The sequence below is a fragment of the Quercus robur genome, chromosome 5 (assembly GCF_932294415.1).
Source record: "Quercus robur chromosome 5, dhQueRobu3.1, whole genome shotgun sequence".
Lineage (NCBI taxonomy): Eukaryota > Viridiplantae > Streptophyta > Magnoliopsida > Fagales > Fagaceae > Quercus > Quercus robur.
In genome coordinates, this window is record NC_065538.1 from 44,523,390 (window position 1) to 44,543,122 (window position 19,733).

At 38.9% G+C, this 19,733-nt stretch overlaps 1 protein-coding gene across 1 annotated transcript; it reads right to left on the minus strand.

The window, feature by feature from the left end:
• Window positions 1–16,249: 16,249 nt before the first annotated feature.
• LOC126726054 (uncharacterized) lies at window positions 16,250–19,572 on the minus strand. Its single transcript, XM_050431165.1, has 7 exons — window positions 19,184–19,572; window positions 19,026–19,111; window positions 17,879–17,957; window positions 17,646–17,705; window positions 16,800–16,921; window positions 16,625–16,696; window positions 16,250–16,483 (listed from the first exon to the last, which is right to left on the minus strand). The coding sequence occupies exons 1-7, from the start codon at window positions 19,487–19,489 to the stop codon at window positions 16,381–16,383; spliced, it is 828 nt and encodes a 275-aa protein (XP_050287122.1). The 5' UTR covers window positions 19,490–19,572; the 3' UTR covers window positions 16,250–16,380.
• Between the last annotated feature and the right edge of the window lie 161 nt (window positions 19,573–19,733).

Genomic DNA, 19,733 nt, shown 5'->3' on the forward strand with positions numbered 1-19,733 from the left:
TTTCCTACAATGGGAAAACCTCTGAGAGCCAACCCAACAGCCCAAAGGAGGGTTCTCAAGCCCACTCTATCCTCTTTTCCTTCCTGTGTATGCTTCCTGAGAAGGCCCAAGTTATATTGAGTTGAAACCTTCTTTCCCTCTTTGTTCATTCCTCCCTCTTCTCTCGGGTATCTTTTCCTAAAAATGCCATCCACTTATTCTCTAACCCATTTTCCCTTTTATAATGCTCTCCTAGTGGGGTCCTAATGATGATGTTTCATCCACCTTTCACATGGACTCCACTTCTGTTCAAGATTCCTAATCAGGTGGGGTCTTTTGATGATTCTCTTGAAACTTGCACTTGATGTCGGATGGTGCTCAGCAGACGACTTCCCCCAAGGCACTATCGTTCTCATCTGTTCGGGTTGGATTTGGTCTCCGGCCCATCAAGGGCTAACGGGCTGGTGTCGACCTGATATTGGGTCCTATCCTCATAATCATACAAAGGCTAATGGGCTGGGCCCCAACCTCTTGGCTAATAGGTCGGGCCCCGACCTGATGCTCGTACAATAGCCCCTCATGATTCCATTCCCACGAAGTGGGGATGGGATCAAGGTTAACTTTTATACATCGGTGAGGGGATGGGATCAGGGTTAAATTTTATATATCGGTGAGGGGTACTCGGGAGTTTGCTTCCCCTTAGGAAAACCAACTGCCAGTCAATAAATGCGATGGACGTGACAACTTGTACATTTCGCACGTGTGACTACAGCAGTCATATCAAACGGTCAAGATTGTCTGACGTTTTGTATGCTGTGGTACACGTGTAATGGATTTAAGGGGGAAGTTATTAATTTTCCCTCAAATATCATTTAAGATCACCTCTCCTATAAACACGGCCAAACTCCTTTTAATCATTTTCTTTATTCCATTTTTCTCTCCCAGCCTTGTTTGCTTCATCCTCTTAAGCCACAATCCTCCCCCCTCGAGATCATCCCTTTAAACGAAAAGGCAACACTGTAAGTTCTCTAACCCTTACCTCTCTCTTCAAAATAATCTTTATACTTCCCAGTAATGGGATTTGCATATCTATTATACTCTGACGCCACGATTGCGGCCTTCAAAACTAGGTTCAACATCCCTTAGGACATGCAGATTAAGTATTGTCCTAGAGGGAATATAGAAAATGATAGGCGTCCTAGGGTAGTTTTCTTTCCTCTAATGGCAATACTTGAGGGCGACGTTAGATTCCCCGTAGATCCTCTTTTGCTTAGGACCCTAAGTTTCTACAAGCTCAGCCCCAACTAGTGTCTCCCCAACTTTTATAGAGTAGTGAATAGTGTGAGGCATCTCAACGAACTGTACAACCTAGGGCTCAGCCACCATGACATCAACTTTTTGTACGGTATTTGTGGTAGTCTAAAAAATGGCTACTACCTTAAAATCTGAGACCCCATAGTAAGACTGATACAATGCCTCCCTAACTCTAATAGGAACTCCACGAGAGAGTTCATAAAAGTGAGCGAGAATTGGCTAGCTGGTGAACTCACGTACCCAACATCACCTCGGCACATCAATGGGAACCCTATTTTCCCGAGCATAAGTAGTGTTGGGTTAATTACTTCTGTCTTATCTTTCCTTTTATTTTGTTTTTGCATATATTTCTTCTTCTTCTTTTACTAAACTTTTGTTCCCGACTTAATTTACTTTCGATCTATAGTACAGTTTCTAAATGCTTTAAAACAGACATCAAAGTTGTCCATGTTCGGGACCTAAATTTCGTCCTACACTCAGAGATTTTCGTCCACTACGACAAGCAACTCAGAGCTACCTATCTGATCCTCGATTTTGTTCCATCCTATACAAGCTATCAAGATCCGAGATGTGCTTTGACTGTCGGGAGCCCCCTATTATCTTACATAAATGTGCGCCTTCCGAGATTCTTACCAAAAGGCCTTACCGAGGGAGAAGCTCGGGAAAATGGCCCTTATCATAAAAGAGAAAGTTCTTTGGATCCGGTTAGAGACGGTTCAGGGGATACAGTTTTCTAGGGTAGAGCAGAGCACATCCCTATAGAAAAGCCCACTATTGTAGCCCTAGACGCCATTATGGTTCAACAGCGTAATATGAACATCGGGCGTTACTTCCTGGATGCTCAACCAGTCGGAGGTCAAGCGACCCCCTATTAGACCGCCCTTCTAATGTCCCGAGGTTGCCACAAGAGGCCGAGAACTGCTAATGAATTGTCTAGGGAGTCTGGCATTCCCCCTGCTGAACGTACCCACTCTCTTGCGGTCACAACCATCATAGATATTCTCGCTACCAGGGACATTACTCCTGGACCGAGGGTCATCAAACGGTCGGCCATCACGGGTGTCGATGTGGCTTCATCTTTCACTCTCCCATCCTCAGGGTGGTAGAGTTCTTTCAAGCTAGGGGAGGGTCCTTTTCCTTTGGACTTTTATGTGTGGACCTGGAGAAGTGGGCTAGATGGCTAGGTCATGAACAGCCTTGGGCAGGCTTTTCTTCTTCCCGAGGATCTAAGGTACTAGTAGGATGGCAAGGATGAAGATATCGCCCTCAAGTTAAAGTGGCATACTATTGCTGTAAGTATTCCTAAGCAGCATCTTTCATTCCTTCTTGATGTTCTATATTCGTGTAAATACCCTTCCTCAGCTCATATCTAACCCTGCTCTTTCTCTTTACTTGCTCCAGGCCTCTTAAATGATGCACCTCCTCGAAGGTTGGCTAAATTTGTCCACCAAGGAAGTGGATAGGGAGAAAGCCCTTAAGAAAGTGGCTAAATCCACCTTCTAGGAGAAGATTCTAGAATTGGCCCAAATGGAGCAAAAGGTCGTGGCTACCGAGAAGGCTCAGGACTTTGCCGAACAAAATATGGGGGTACTGGAGGGTAAAATAGAGGATTCAAACTCTAAGTTGGTCGTGGCAATAAATGTGGTTTTGACCCAAGACAAGGAACTCGCAGATCTAATGCAAACAATAAAGCAAGTTGAGCAGCTATTCTATGATATGAGCTTTAATGATGCTGAGAACTCAAGCGGCCCTGTCATCTTTAAAGCTCGGAGGATGGGGTTCATGCAAGGTTGGATGGTAGTAGTGGATGCCATTAACCTCCCTGAGACTTCTCTTTTCAAAGATCTTGCTCAAGTACCACTACCTAATGACCCTCATGTCCAAGCTCTAAGACCTGCTACAAGAGGTGAAGAGGAAGAGGGGGATAGCCCCAATAGGAGAGAGCTAGCCGAAAAAATCGACTCGCATATAGTGGTGGTATATTTGGACAATCCGGCTTCCCCTATTGCTCCTGAAGGCACAGGCACCTCGAAGATCATTCTTGCATCGACTGCCCTAGTTTCTGGAGGTGTTTCTCCCATCCTCCCTGATGCCGCCCAAGATCCTGCCCCTTAAACACTTGGTTTTATTTACGTTTGACTTTATTATTGTATGGATTAGGCTATGTTTTGGCCACTGAGTTGTAAAACAATTTTTACTTGGCTTTTATCTCCCCTTCCCCTTTCTTTTTATTTAATATCATTAATGCTCTCTCTTTTCTTTTCTTTTTATATACTTGTTTACGACTGTTCTTGGTAAATTTACGTTTAATTTGACAAGTATTCACAAGTGTTTATACTTGGGAACAATGTCAACCATCGATCTGATGCAACAAGCTGAGCTATTACAAATAATTCCTATGTTGAAATAAGTTTTGGTTTCTCATAGGGATTCTCTACTTACCTGATAACCGTGGTCAATCTGAATGTAGATAGTCCTCATCTAGATTTTTATTTTATTCGCTAATCGAGATAAGACCAAATTAGCCTTTTGTACGTAGATGGTTTTGTTAAGGTTTCCACCTAGTCGGTGACCGGGGTCAGGCCCAGACTAGGTTTCTGTTCATACACAATTTTATTAAGGTTTCCACCTAGTCAGTAACCAGGTGGCAGGTTGAGGCTGGGCTTTTATCCTTGATACCTTCAGAGTAAGAACTTGAATACATCAAACATAATTCAAAACAGATTGATATAATTTCTTCTATTTCATTTCTTTTAGAGAAAATTTACATCAAATAAAGTTTTGGACATCTCTGCATAACAGTTCCACATAGTGGTAATATCTTCATAAATTGCTCACATTCCAAGGTCGAGGAAGCGGTCTTTCCTCCATATCCTCCAAGTAGTAAGCCCCAGCTCCTACCATTGTAGTTACTCGGTAAAGACTCCTAGTTTGGAGCCAACTTTCCCGAGCTTTGATCCTTCATATTTCCCATAACCCTTTGCAAGACCAGGTCCCCTACGATGAACTCCCTCGGCTTTACTTTTCTGTCGTACCACTAAGCTAACTTTTGCTAATAGCCGGCCAATCTGATCGAAGCCATTTCTTGGTTCTCTTCCAAGAGGTCTAACTGCTCAGTCATATAAGCATTGTTACTGTCCGGGGAGAAACTTGTAACCTTCATACTAGATAAACCTACTTCCATGGGAATCACTGCTTCTACCCCGAAAGTCATGGAAAAAGGGGTTTTACTTATAGATCTCCTAGGAGTGGTGCGGTAGGCCCACAACACATTTGGTAACTCCTCGGCTCATTTACCTTTTGCCCCTTCTAGCATTTTCTTCAACTCATTAATGTTTGATTTGTTCGTCGCCTCTACTTGTCCGTTACTCTGAGGGTATGCTAGAGATGAATACCTGTTCTTGATTTCGAGGTCATTGCAATACTTACAGAAGGCCCTGTTGTTAAACTACAACCCGTTATTTGAAATCAATATCTCTGGGATCCCAAACCTCGTGATAATATTTTTCCAAACAAATTTCTCCATATCTACATCTCAGATATTTGCTAAGGCTTTTAGCCTCAACCCATTTTGTTAAATAATCTGTAGCTACTATGGCAAACCTCCTATTACCGATGGCCCGAAGAAATGGCCCACAATGTCTAGTCCCCACTGGGCGAAGGGCCACAAACTGGAGATTGGGTTTAGGTTTCCTCCGAGTTGGTGGATTATTCGAAGCGTGCTTCTGATACCGATCATATTTTTTAACATACTCGGCAACATTCCTTTGCATGTTTAGCTACCAAAATCCTTGCATCATTACTTGATGTGCTCATGATCGTCCTCCCATGTGACTATCGCAAATCCCTTCATGTAATTTGGTTAGAAGACCCTCCATAACTCTTGGGTGAAGACATAACAAATAAGGTCCTCCAAACGATAGTCGATGCAACCACATGTCCTTAGACAACTGAAACCAAGCTAAAATCCTTCGTATCTTTTCGGCCTCTTTTGCTTTCACTTGGGAGGACACCATCTGATATAAATGAAATAATAGGATCCATCCAGCTCAGATCGGGTGTCGATACTACGGCTACACATTGTTGACATTTTATGCTCGGATGGTTCAACACCTCTACATAAATTATATGAGGAACATAGTCATCCATGGATGAAGCCAAAGTGGCCAATGAATCTGCACAACTGTTTTGTCCCCTAAAGATTTGAGACACCTTCACTCTTTAAAAGAACACTCGTAGTGTGCTAACCAGTTTCAAGTATTCAGCCATCAAAGAGTCTCTTGCTTTAAAACTTTCTTCTACCTGACCCACCACCAAACATAAATATGAGAAGATCTCTACCTTTCTGGCATCCAACTTCTTAGCTTCTCTAAGCCCGACAATCAATGCTTCATACTCAGTTTCGTTATTGGAAGGCCGAAAGCTTAACCTTAACGAGTGCTCCAACCTTATGCCTTCAGGCGAAATAAGTATGATCCCTATCCCTGCTCCTCGAGCATTAGATGCCTCCATCCACATATACTTGCCATGGCTGAACCAAGATTTGACAGACCCACTCTTTGCCACTAGCCGAAGGGTTAACTCCACAACAAAATCCGCCAATACCTATCCCTTAATAGCGTTCCTCGATTTATACCTAACATCAAATGACCCCAGCCTCGTCCCCCACTTGGCTATTCTGCCTATGAAATCGAACCTCCTCAATAGCGATAGCAAGGGAAGTTCAGTTAACACATACACTATATGAGCTGGAAGTAATAAGGCAACTTCCTTGTTACGTGGACCAATGCTAAAGCAATCTCCTCCAATGGCAGGTATCGAGTTTATGAATCCATTAGGGTTTTACTAATATAATACACCAGCCTTTGTACCCCATCTTGAATTTTTAACAATATAGCACTCACAAAGTGATCAGATCTAGCCAGATACATGTATAGATCTTCCCTGGGTTTAGGACTAGACAAGATGGGTAGGTTGACCAAATAATGCTTCAAGTCCCGAAATGCTACATCACACTCCTCAGTCCACTGGAACCCTTTCCATTTCTTCAGTAGTTGGAAGAATGGCCCACATCTGTCTGCTGATCTCAAAACAAAGCGATTTAGGGCTGTAATCATCCCCATAAGTTTTTGCACCTCTTCAGGGTTGCTCGGCGAATTAATCTGTTGTATTGCCCTAATTTGTTCGAGATTCACCTTTAATGCCCTGATTCGTAATCATGTACCCCAAGAACTTTCTGGCTCCCACTCCAAATGCACACTTACAAACGTTGAGGCGTAGTTTGTGTTGCCTCAGGATTTTGAAGACTTCTATCAGGTTTGTTACGTGCCTCTCATTTTCCTTACTCCTGACCACAATGTCATCAATATAAAACTTCTATCGTGCTCCCAATCTGATCCCTAAACATTCTGGTAACCATCCACTAGTAGGTAGCCCTTACATTTTTCAACCTGAAAGGCATCACAGTATAATGATAGTTGCCTTTGAGGGATATAAAAGATGTATTCTCCTTATCCTCGAGAGCTAGGGCGATTTGATGATATCCTTGAAAAGCATCCAAGAAATTCATCCTCGGGTGCCCATAAGTGGCATCCACTAACTGATCAATTTTTAAGACTAGAAAGGGGTCCTTCGAGCAAGCTCGGTCCAAGTTAGTAAAGTCTACACAGACCCTCCACTTCCCATTCTTCTTTTTCACCACTACTGTATTTGATAACCATTCACGGAAGAACATTTCTTTATTAACCCCATCCTGCTTCAACTTCTCTACTTCTTCCTTCACAGCCTCCATATGCAGTTTAGCAAATCTCCTCGGCTTCTACTTCCTCGGTGGGAACAAGGGATAAACATTCAACTTATGGGTGATAAAGGTCGGGTTCACGCCAGGCACTTCATATGGACTCCATGCAAAAACATCCAAATTTTGTACCAATGCTAGCAACACTTTAACATGGTCCTTCGGCCATAGGCTCTTTCCAATCTGGAAATATATATCTTCATAAGGCAAGATTCTGATCTGGACCAACTCTACTACACTGTCAGTCCCGACGTCCTCCTCGGGTTCCTGTAAGTGCTATAATGGTTCCGTTTCTACTTGCTCTTTCTATTTGATCGTTGATCCCCCCTGACCACGACAATTCCATCTTTGGTGGGGAATTTAACCTTCATATGTAGTGTAGATGGCACTGCTCCCATGGCATGAATCCAAGGTTGACCTTGGATTGCAATGTATGGTGAAAAAGTATTAACCACTATAAAGTTCACCATCACCTCCTTCCCCTTAGTTAAAACAGAGAGTGAAGTTTTCCCTTCAGGTACCACCATCTTCCCATCGAACCTTACTAAAGGTGTGTCGTACTTCTTCAAATCTTCTGGCTTCAAACCCAGGTCTTTGTAGAGGTCAGGGTACATTAGCTCAGCCCCACTCCCTTGATCTATTATCACCCTTGATCTATTATCCTCCAATTCTCTACGCCACAACAAGGGCATCATCATATGGCTGGGATGTCCCCTCGAGGTCATTATTGCCAAAAGTAATCAGTTCTCTAGTCGGCCTCAACCTCTTTTCTAGCCGGTCCGCAACTTTTGGCCCTTGTTGGGGGGTAATGCTTAGAACCCCTTTTCGGCGACTTGCACTCATGCCAATGGAGACTGTATGGATAACTTTAATGATTCTGAGGGCCAGAGGAAGGGCATTTCCTCGATTTTCGGGGGTTTGCCCTATCGTGTTCCCTTCTTGCCTGACCACGAATTCTTTCAAATGCCCAGCTTTAAAAAGTTACTCCAAATGATCCTTGAATAGTCTACACTATTCAGTGGTATATCCCTTCTCCCGATGATACATATAATACAGGCTTTGATTCCTTCTGGCTGGGTCTCCTCCCATCTTACCCAGCCATCGAAAATAAAGTTCATTTTTTATCCGCTCCAAAATTTTGTGTACTGGCTCCTTAAATGCTACGTTGACACCCCTAATATGGATCTCGAGATCTAGGACCCTGGCTTCCCTTCTGGGTCTTTGCTGGAAGCCCCTGGATCTTAAATCCCTGTTGTATTAAGAAGTAGCCGGAGCTTTACCCTTGCTCTGGTGTCGGTCATCTTCCAACCTTTTATGTTCCTTAATCCTCTTCATGAGTTGATACACGTTCTTGAGTGGTCACATAATCAGCGAATCTCTCAATTCAGACTCTTAGGGGAGCTCCAGCCTAAACGTGTTTCTACAACTTGCTCATTCCCTCCTCATATCTTGTTGTATAACTCCTAGTACCTATTTGCATATGATCAGAAAGTCTCCCCATTCCCCATCCTCATGGACAACAACGCATCGATAGGCTAAGGGAATCGGCTACATGTGATAAAACGTGCCCCAAATGCCTGAATTATCTCTCTGAAGTTGTGTATGGATCCCTTCCTCAAACCGTTGAACCATTTAATTTCCATGGGCTTGAGGCTAGACGAGAACACTTTACACATCAGTCCATCATTTTGAGAGTATAAAGCCATTAACTGAATGTAATGACTAACCTGCTCCACTAGGTCGGTTTTACCATCATAGCAAATAAACGGAGGACAGTTGAAACAGTTGGGCATCTCAGTACACTCTATCTCATCAGAAAACAGCAATCAAGCAACTCTCCAAAGTGCCCAGCTCATGGCATCTAGGGCGGCGCTGGGGTGTCTGTGTCTTTCTCTTCTTGGTGTTTCAGAGTGATGCCCAATAGTCTCATTAGATTTGTCTCTCGACCAGCGTGAATGACTTTGGTGGGATGACTCTCCTGTATAGCCACTAGTAAAGCCTTGATCGTAAGACGACTCCTCTTGGTCCCGTCTTCGATGTCGGCCCCTTATTTCAAGTTCCAACTCCTTAACTTGCTTTTGTAAGTTCCCTATCTTTTGGTCCCGTTCACTATGATATGAATGCTCGAGGATGTAGGAAACCGATCTTTCTCCTTGTGAAGTAGCCTTATCTAAGTCTACTCTCGTTTTGTGCCCATCTTGCATGTGATCTTGCTCCCTTTTCCGTTCCCTTTCCAGCCTTCTAAAGCCTCGAGATGATATTCTGGATCGATTACCCCTAGAGACCACTAACCCTCACCTATAGGTGGCCCTTCCTTCCTAAGCAATAGCAAACTAGCTTTAGCTCTTCAGCTGAGTAGGAGATTCCTATAGATGGCGCCAATTGTGGTGCCTGAACCCAAAATACTCAATGATTTTTGGGTTAGACTCCCAATTTATTTGTTTGAATGGGTATGGTATTTCCTACAATAGGAAAACCTTTGAAAGCCAACCCAACAGCCCAAGGGAGGGTTCTCAAGCCCACTCTATCCTCTTTTCCTTCTTGTGTATGCTTCCTGAGAAGGCCCAAGTTATATTGAGTTGAAACCTTCCATCCCTCTTTGGTCATTCCTCCCTCTTCTCTCGTGTATCTCTCCCTAAAAATGCCAACCACTTATTCTCTAGCCCACTTTCCCTTTTATAATGCCCTCCTAGTGGGGTCCCAATGATGATGTTTCATCCACCTTTCACATGGACCCTACTTTTTTTTCAAGATTCTTGATCAGTTAGGGCATTTTAAGGATTTTCTTGAAACTTGCACCTGACGCCAAATGGTGCTCGGCAAGCACTACTATTCTCATCTGTTCGGGCTGGATTTGGTCTCCAGCCCATCGAGGGATAACAGGCTGGTGCCAACCTGATATTGGGTCCTGTCCTTATAATCATACAAAGGCTTATGGGCTGGGACTCGATCTTATACTGGGCCCCGACCTCTTAACCATACAAAGGCTAATGGATTGGGCCCGACTTGATGCTTGTACAAATTTTTTTTTTTTTTTAAATATTTCCTTTTTCCCTTTCCTTTCCTACCATTATCCAAACATATTAAAAGAAACCTAGAATCCTTTTCCTTTCTCTTTCTTTCCACTTCCTTCTCTTTTTTCATTTTTCTTTTTTACTTTCTTTCCAATTTTTCTTCATGTATCCAAACATTGCAAAATTATCAAATATTCTTGCCATACAAACAAAAACAATATTTTTGTTTTATAGGCACCTAACCTCAACCAAAAAAAAAAAAAAAAAAAAACATTTAAGCCCCAAAAACACCATCTATGCCACCCATTCAACCAACCCATTGCTCAAAGTTACCCAATTTTTACTCCATCCACCCAAAAACCATCACTACACTAGCACTATCTGTCAAAGACAAAAACTCTTAGGGTCTAACTTTAGTAAAAAAAAAAAAATCCACTATAAGGATAGTTGTGGTACATAACGACTTACAAAACCTCTAGTTATGCAATGTACATGTACTCGAGCCTCTAACTTCTGCTAAATGTTGTCTAGATGTTGACCGCAAGTCCGATCACTTGAACATTTTGACCATTTGAAGGTTTCCGAAGGTCTCTGTGGTTTTTAGCAATCCAAAACACTCAAAGTAACACTTAATCTTTTAGTGAAGTTCTCTTCTCAAGGATATTTAATAAGAAAGGGTGGAGGCATAAGAGAATACAAGGTTTCTCTCTCTAAGTTATAGAAGCCTCTACCTTAGATCTATTTTCATTAGGGTTTTATTTATTTCTTATAAAGAGTATAAATTAAGGGTTAGATAACTGCTCTAAGATTTGGAAAATATGATATGACAACTTTTGAGAAATCCCACTCGACTGAGGAGATGGGCGAATGTCAAGCGAGTTTCTTTATAAGTCTATTATAATGCTCTCGCTTGGCACTTCAATACGTGCTTGATTGTGATCTTCTCAAATGCAACTTCTTTCAATTTTTCTTCTTTGATTACTCAATCGATTATAACTCAAATGAAAAAAGTATACATGGAAATCAATATAATTACAATTAAATATTTGACACAGAACTAGCAAGCACATAACAATCTCCTCCTACTCAACACCAAATAAAAACAAAATCGTATATGCTTCTCCCCCATGCATATATACAATCACGATAAGTCAAGTATGCAACAAAAAATTTCCACAAATTTTTCCATAATTTGTTAAGGTTGCAAGTTATGGCAGGTGCTCAATAAAAGTATTATTAATAATGGGCTCTATATAAAAGTGGTGTTACACCAAGTACAACTTTACTAATTCTTCCCAATTTGGAAAGAAAAAAAGATAGGCTCAAGTGGAAAACTCCATCCACCCAATGGTCTTTTCTATTCCTTTTCACTCCAACCAAACAATAGAAAATCAAGTTTTCATCTCCCTTTTCCTTCCCTAATTTTTCATTCTCTCATTTTTCACCCAACCAAATAATTGTTTTGGTTATGCATCACTTACTCTTGGTATTGTACATATGTAACTGTAAGGTTGAATTTAATCAACCATGTATTGGCTATATTCCATGCCAAATTTGCTAGTAATTCAACATGTAGAAACCTATATTTAGGTGGGAATAATATAAGGGTTGTGTGTGAGAGAGTGTGAAGAAACTCAAGTTGTGTACATTCAAGAGGAGTCTCGTGACTGGCAAGTCACCAAAGTCACACACGTGTGAAGTATGCAGGAAGCTGAAGGGTCACAATAGCTGGAGCACTACAAGACAAAAAGTACAGTCTGGCCTGGCAATTAACTCACGACTTATTCCAGTTGCGAGGCTGAGTTGCCAGAATTCCTTGTTTTGCTAAAAACTAACTTTTCACATTCCATCTCATACCCTACTATAAATACCCTTATACAACACACCCACCCTATTAGCGAGAGAGCTACTCATTCTTAGAGAGAAATCTTTGTAGTCTCTTCTCATTCCCTCTCCCATTATTATACACATTGAGAGGAGATTTGTACCTAAACACTACCCACACCCATTTAGAGTGTTGAGTATTTTTGGAGCTTGGGAAGCATTGGAAGATGCCAAGGATGGCGGATGCAATATGAAGCTTATTGTGGGATCCAGAAAGCTAGAAAAGACTCGATTAGGCTTAACCAGTTGGTAACAAGAGTTTGGAAGGCTCAAGTACATTGGGTAGACTAGGCTTGGAGGGTCTTTTGTTATCCGTGTACTCTAACTTTATTCTCTAGTGGATCATTTCACCGCTTGGAGGGCGACGGAGAGGTTTTTCGTCGAGTTCTTCAGTTTCCTCTTCGGTAACATGTGCCGGTGTTATCCTTGTGTTTGCATCTCTCTTCCCTTACTCTTTAACCATTAATTGCTGCTGTGTTTGTGATTAATTATGTGTTAAAGTAGTTTGCCAAATTAGGTATTGCTTATATTTCATATTTTGTACATACATTGTTTGAATATAAGCTTGTGTTGGTTATTTTGTAATTGGGGTTCTTTGTGATCCTTTAATAGTAGATGTAGCTTTAAGAACCAATACATCTTGCCCTAATAAATAGATTGAGACATCATCCCAAATAATCGATGCTTTGATCTTTCTACTTTAATTATATATATAGGAAATGCCATGAAGAATAAATTTCAGCTAGCAAGATTTAAATCCAAAGAGTTTTTTGTTTATCATGGCATAACTAATATGTGATGTGAATTTTTGTTATGGAGAATGTACAATATCAATCTTCTCACCACAATAGCATCACTTATAAGTCGTTATTATGGTTTTATATTTAAAGAAAATAGTTGTTCTAGTTGACATTCTTCTTATTGTGGAGTGACCTTAATTAAAGTTATGAAGTCATTATCCTTATATGAACATCATAGAGGGGAGTTCTCTCCAAAGGCATTAATATTATGTGTTGTGTTACAAATTGGTTTAAGTTACTTGATGAATGATAAGGCACGGGTGTATCATTCTTTGTGCATGTTGGTTAAAAATGGCATTGACTTCATTATCATTTGAGCTTCTTTTTTTTTTTTTTTTTTTGACCCCTTGTATTTTTTTGGAAACGTTTGGTCTTAAATTCACTAGAAGGAATCACTTGTATATTTTCCCTTTTCAACTGCGCATTTTATCAATTGTATTGAATTTTCTACAGTCTGAATTAGATCCAAACAAGAATTGAATTCTCTAGAGTCTAATCAATGCAGTGCTTGACTTAAGGATTCTTAGCTACCTTGAATATTAGAGTACTCTTGTACCTGTTATCATCAAAGAGATAGAAATCTATGGTTTACTACTACTGTGCTAAAAAATGATTTTAAGGAGTTTTACAAATTATACTCAAAAGTGTAACAAATTGGTGTAGTTGTTTAAGTATCATACCACATGTATCACACTTCTTCACCCCATGAATTTGCACACTTGAAGGTGTGCAAAGGTGAGTATTATCACACATGATATATGGCATAATCATATCAAATTTATAATAAATTAATATTAAAATTTGAAACATACCTAACATATAATTAGTCTTTACTAGAAAATTATGCATATGCCAAAGAGTTGGTTGATATGAAAGGATATCTATATAATTGAGATTATACTTAATTTCCTCTCAAGCTAATACTTCTGTTGGTAATTAGATCTGCCGAGTAGCGTGCCAAAGGAGGATGATGACCTTCGATGCACTGACTCTTTGGGAAAGAAATGTGAAGGTGGAACATTAGGAGGAAAAGTTTCCCTTTCACCATTTGCAATGATGACTTATAAAATGTACGGAGAGCTTTGGATGAATCCCGAGACACCGGGTGGTCATAAGGAGAGGATCATAACTTATCAAAATGCTGCACATTCCTGGTTAAAGCAGCTTGGGTTCAAGCACAATGACTTCAACTTCTGCATCTCTCATTCTTAATAATGTTTATTAGCAGCTAGCTCTTCTTTGCCCATTTGAAGTCACCATTAGAGCAACTTAAACCTTGGTTGGCCCGAAAGTATAAATGGATAGACTAAAGGTTGCGTTTGAATTCGAGGATTTTGTATTAATGGATTTGAAGAATTGTTAGTATAAATTACTAGATATAAATTCAACATATGATGGTTAAACTTAAGATATTTTACTGAAACCAATGCATTTGTGATGTTATGGATTTGAAATAACCTCTTACAATTAATCTTTTAATTCATACACACAGTACAAACAAAAGCATCAACCTCATGTGAGAACAAAATATTTTATCATATGGCTAGTAGGTTTGACACATCATATTGTTGAATTCGAATTGATGTTTTATTTTTAATTAATTGTCAAATTTATTTTAGACCTCGTGTACACATTGTAGAAATTATAGTTTAAAAAATTGCAGGTGATAAGGTCTTGTCTCATTACCCACCTCATCATTACTCTTTCTCTAATCATTTCTTACCTTTTTTATACTCTTGTTCTCCCAAGTCCCAGTCGTTGGTCTCCTCACTATTACTGTTTCTTCTCTTCCTTTTTTTGACTCATATTCTCTACCATCTTTCTTTGAATCGCTAATTTTTTACTTTTTTTTTTTTTTTTTTTTTTTAACTCTTGTTCTCCCAATCATTGGTCACCTTAATATTGCTTTTTTTTTTTTTTTTTAATTCCTATTCTCCCCCATCTTTCTTTGCATCACTATTTTTTACCTTCTTCTTTTTTTTACTCTTGTTCTCCCAATCACTGGTCGCCTTATTATTACTCTTTCTTCTCTCCTTTTTTTTTTGTGTTTTTTTTTTTTACTCCTATTCTCCTCCCATCTTTCTTTCCATCTTTATTTTATTCATTTTATGTTCAGCCCGCAACAAAAAGGTGATTGTTCTCTCTCTCTTTAAGTTTCTTCTTTCTTTTGGTGGATTTTCATTTACTGTTTATAACATTGTGGTGTTTTCTTTTATCCTTTATTGTATTAATAAAACTCATTTAGCCATAGATTTCATTAATAGACAAACTAAAATAATTTGCTATTTCATAGTTTGTTCAAATCATTTATTTTTTATTATAAGAAATGGCAAATCATTTCATCCTACCCTGCTAGAAAATACTTCCATCCAAATGGACCATATAAATATCTATATTAAGGACAAAGATTCGTGCTTGCTAAAGGATTATTATGAACATGCATCACCTAACCCAAGCGATATGATGATGAACTGCTCCATTTGGTTGCAAAATAGCTACAGGAAAAGAAACAAGGCTTGGAATCAGCAACAGGACCTCGCCTTGACATCGATTAACTGAATAGCTTATTAGAATTCGAAGAATTCTAAAGCAGAACATAGCTTACAGCAGCAAAATAATTGTATAAATGACAGGCATTTTATATATATGTATTTATGCTTAAGATTTTAAAAACATGACCTTCTGAATTACTGAAAATATATAAATTAGCTTTTTTGCTTGCCTCTTCTTTTATGGCTCATCTGTGAAATAAAGCCACACAACCAAAAAAAAAGTATATATCCCCATAATTGTGTTTGGTATTGAATAGGTGAGGACTCATACAAAGTACAAAAATAAGTCAAACTTACCTTGTATTTTTGTCATCTGGTTTGTTGTGAATTGTTTAGTTATGTTGGTCCAGCATTATTTTGTGCGGTTTCTTGGCTTAAAATAACTGATTTTCTCCTTTGATGGACTTGCACTCAAATGGAATTACTGGGCTGGTGTGAGAGCGGAAAATTTTATCCCCCTCCCTATGCCGTCCCTGTCAAGTTTAAATCTCCATCAGACCCCACCCACTGGGCATTCCGAATTCCCAACCCCATTGGAAAAAGCATCCCTATTTGAGCAAACAATTTTCACATTTCAAACACACTTACACACATTTTCACACATTTTTTCACCTACACGTATTTCAAAAAATTACAAAAAAACTACAAAAATCTCATCTCAAACTACTCTACCAAATACCCCCTAAATCCCTAGGACCCTATCCTTATCCTGCCTGATCATATATATATAGTCATTCACATGTTAGATATCTTAAAAAAAACTAAATCCCTATGCAAGCTGAGACCTAATTGGGGTAGTTAAACCCAAAGGATTTAACCAAGAGAAGATAATTCTAGGGGGCCACTTAACCAGAGGTATAGTATGCTGCTTGAAACTGCTAATCACAAATATTGCTTGACACATAAATCACTCGACTCAAATAGCAATAGAACTTGCAAATAATTTTCAAAATAAATGCACTGTACTTACAATGTCAAAATACATGAAGCATACAATGTCATGGAATATTATACATGAGAAATAGTATTCCAAATTAATTTTAAATCTTGAAGTATTTGTATCCAAAATCAGGGTTTGTCATCCCCTCTTCCCAGTCACCCATGCATCGACCGCCAAAAACTATCTGTTGAATGCCTAAATAACTGCATGAAGAAAAAAAACCTAGTCAGCAGTTGAACAAGTGAATGTGGATGATACAAGTATAGTCAAAGAAGAAACACCCATCCAATCCAAAAATAGATCACATTCTTTTCTAATGTTTCCTTTTGGTCGTTGTGACTTACTCTGAACTTAAGACTGTCAAGCAGTTGAGGAGTACATCAATCGCAAAATAATCAGAAGTTCCGAGGTCTACCCTGTTATACACATATCTGATTAGATCACTTTCATGGACAAGTACCAAAATAAATATGCTTTATGATACTGAAAAGAAAAATAATGAAGTTCTGGAACTCATACCAAAAACGACCCCAGTTATCTTGAAACTCAACATCACTGATATCATGAAATGAAGATGGCATCACATTGAAACCCTTACTTGCATCATAAAGGGGATTGTACTCCATCGATGAATTAGCCAGCTGTCATCAATTTGACACTACATGTTTCAATCTTTCTTAAAGCAATGGCTAAAACTAAGATATTTAGATAATGATGAGCTAATGAGGCACAAAAGTTGCATTACAATCGTTTAAAAGGCAAGGGTGAGCTAATGAGGAGGCAAAAAAGTTGCAATACGATCATTTAAAAGGCAAGGATAACACAAGGGCAAAACTTTCTTACGTTAGGCTAAGTAATAGCATAAATTACTCAATTAAAATCTTCATAAAATTTTCACTGATAATAAAACCTATTATTATCTAGGCCGTAGAATTACAGAACAGTGTCAAGGATGTGAACTAGTTATTAGGTGTATTGTACTAATGTTTTGACGTTGCTATCTGTTGTTAGCCTCTGCTTGGGGCTTGAGGTTGTATTTTTAAGCCTTTTGACTTGAGTGGATTCTGTATTTGTTGCTGGTTTCCAGCTTGTGTTTCAATAAAATTTTCTTGATATCAAAAAAGGATGCAAACTACGAGAGCATTTATTTTGAATGAGAGGATAAAACTTATCATTACAAGCACCTATATGCATATGAAACAAACAAATATATATATATTATAGAAATAAAAACGTCATTAAGAATAAAAACTTGGCAACGTCTGATTATCAGACCACACAAGCACACTAAAGATAAAAATTACATAGTGAGAAAATAGTAAGTTAAAGTAAAAGGAAATGACATGCAAAGAACTATGGTTGAACCTGTAGATTAGCAGAATTAAAAGCTCCCAAGCGCCCCATAACATACCATGACTGAATTACCTGCATAAATTCCTTAATAAATTAATTGTAAACTTTGTAAAAGTGTTGCTATGAAGATGAGGAAACAAACAGATGATGTCATCTTTTTACCATCTAAATTTTTGACATAATTTGTATAAAAACTAGTGGCAATGGAAGGAACTCAGTGAGATGTTATCACATGATATACTTACACCACCAATAAGGTCAACATCCCGATCAGATGGTGCTCCATACAATTCAAACCAAATGTAAGAATCAAGAGGATTGAAACTGTCAATAAACAAAAAGAAGGTTAGAAACAAAGAAAGTACTAATGGGGAAAAACAAATTATACAAGGTACCACACAAACATCATTTGTTTTCTATAACCAACAATGATCCAGGGAAAGTAATGAAGTATAAAATATCATATATGCTTATCGCCGATAAGCATATATGATAGTTATCGGTTCACTAAATGATATTCCTGTAACAACGCAGGTCTTGATTGTCTAAGGAATGGTTCCCTGGTCACGATAACTCTTAAAAGAAAGTGGAATATGCTCAGGAAGAACAGATAAATTTAAGTCATCCAAAATTTTCAAGATAGTATTGTTGACAAACAAAAAACCAGTGAAAATGTGAAACAATATTAACATGGGTATTGAAGCATTCAGCAAGATAAGATCATATAGTCATCTACAACATCAAGCCTAGTACTGATTTGGATCATTACTTACTAGTTAACATACGCAAGAAAGAAATGCCTACGCCTGCCTCATGTACTGAAAAATTGCAGATATGAAGCATACATGCAAAGAAGATAAACTATCGCTTAATGTCTAGATGGTGTAAATGTAAACAACTTATAGGGATCTACAGATGTGTCCCAACTGGACATTTCCAATTATTTCCTTCCCTTTTAATACTTGAAAGCTTCCGATTTTACTAGAAATTTAAAATTTGACAAGAATTAAAATTTATATAAAAGAAATGGAACACAATGTGTGAAGCATCTTTCAAAGAAGAAACAAAGCTCAATTGAGAGAGAGATGGGGAAAAAAAAAAAAAAGCCAACAAACTGACAGAACCAACCAATGAAGGAGGCATCTTTCAATTTATAATCATGTTTTCCAACAGTCCCAACAACTTGCCAATTGATGGATAAGTCCTTGCTTGTGTAGGTTGAACGGAAGTGAAAGGATGTTTTGTACTTTAACAAATATAGGAATTCTAAATTTAATAACTTACTTCAACATAACAGTATCCAGGTTTTGATAAACATAGTAAAGAGATACATACAAAGACAAAGGAAAGGAGTGTGGAGAAAACAAGTAGAGTTCAATTTAAGCAGATTACTCTCTAAAGCTGACTTTGAAGGCAAGGATGGAACCCGTTTTTGATTTGTGAAAGTCTCGACCTTTCTTCCGAACTCTCTCTTCAACCTGTAACATGTACACCACACTCTACACACACACACACGAAGGAATTAGAGAAAGAGAGAGAGAGATCTGGACCCGTTTGCGGATGAGGTCCGGGTTGCCGATGGAATCAGCGAGAATGGCACGGAGCTCATGGTCATGTTTGCAAGCATCTTCAAGAACTTTGGCCCAGGCAGGATAGTTGTGAAGGTTGTCAAGTTGGCGTTTCCTCTTCTCTTCTCGAATCTTCAGCAATCTGCGCCCTCGAGCGCTGCTTCCTGTCGTTACTTCAATTTCTCTACTACTACTACTACTGTTTTTACTTGTACTTGCGGTGGCACCAGACTCATTATTGGAAACCCAAGAAGAAGAAGAAGAAGAAGATATCGGAAACAAAGGCATTTGCTTCTTCTTACTTATATACACAGTGGGAGAGGGAGAGGGAGAGGGAGAGGGAGGACAGGCTGATAGTTTTGGGCACAACATAACTTTCAATTTTACACAATTCTGCTTCTCTCTCTCAATATATATATCGATCATATATCATCGCTTTTCATTTACATTTACATGTTCCTTTTTTGGGTTCTTTTTTATTTTTTTAATCTCCAGCATTTCTTTCTTATTTCTTTATCTTTTTTTGTAACAG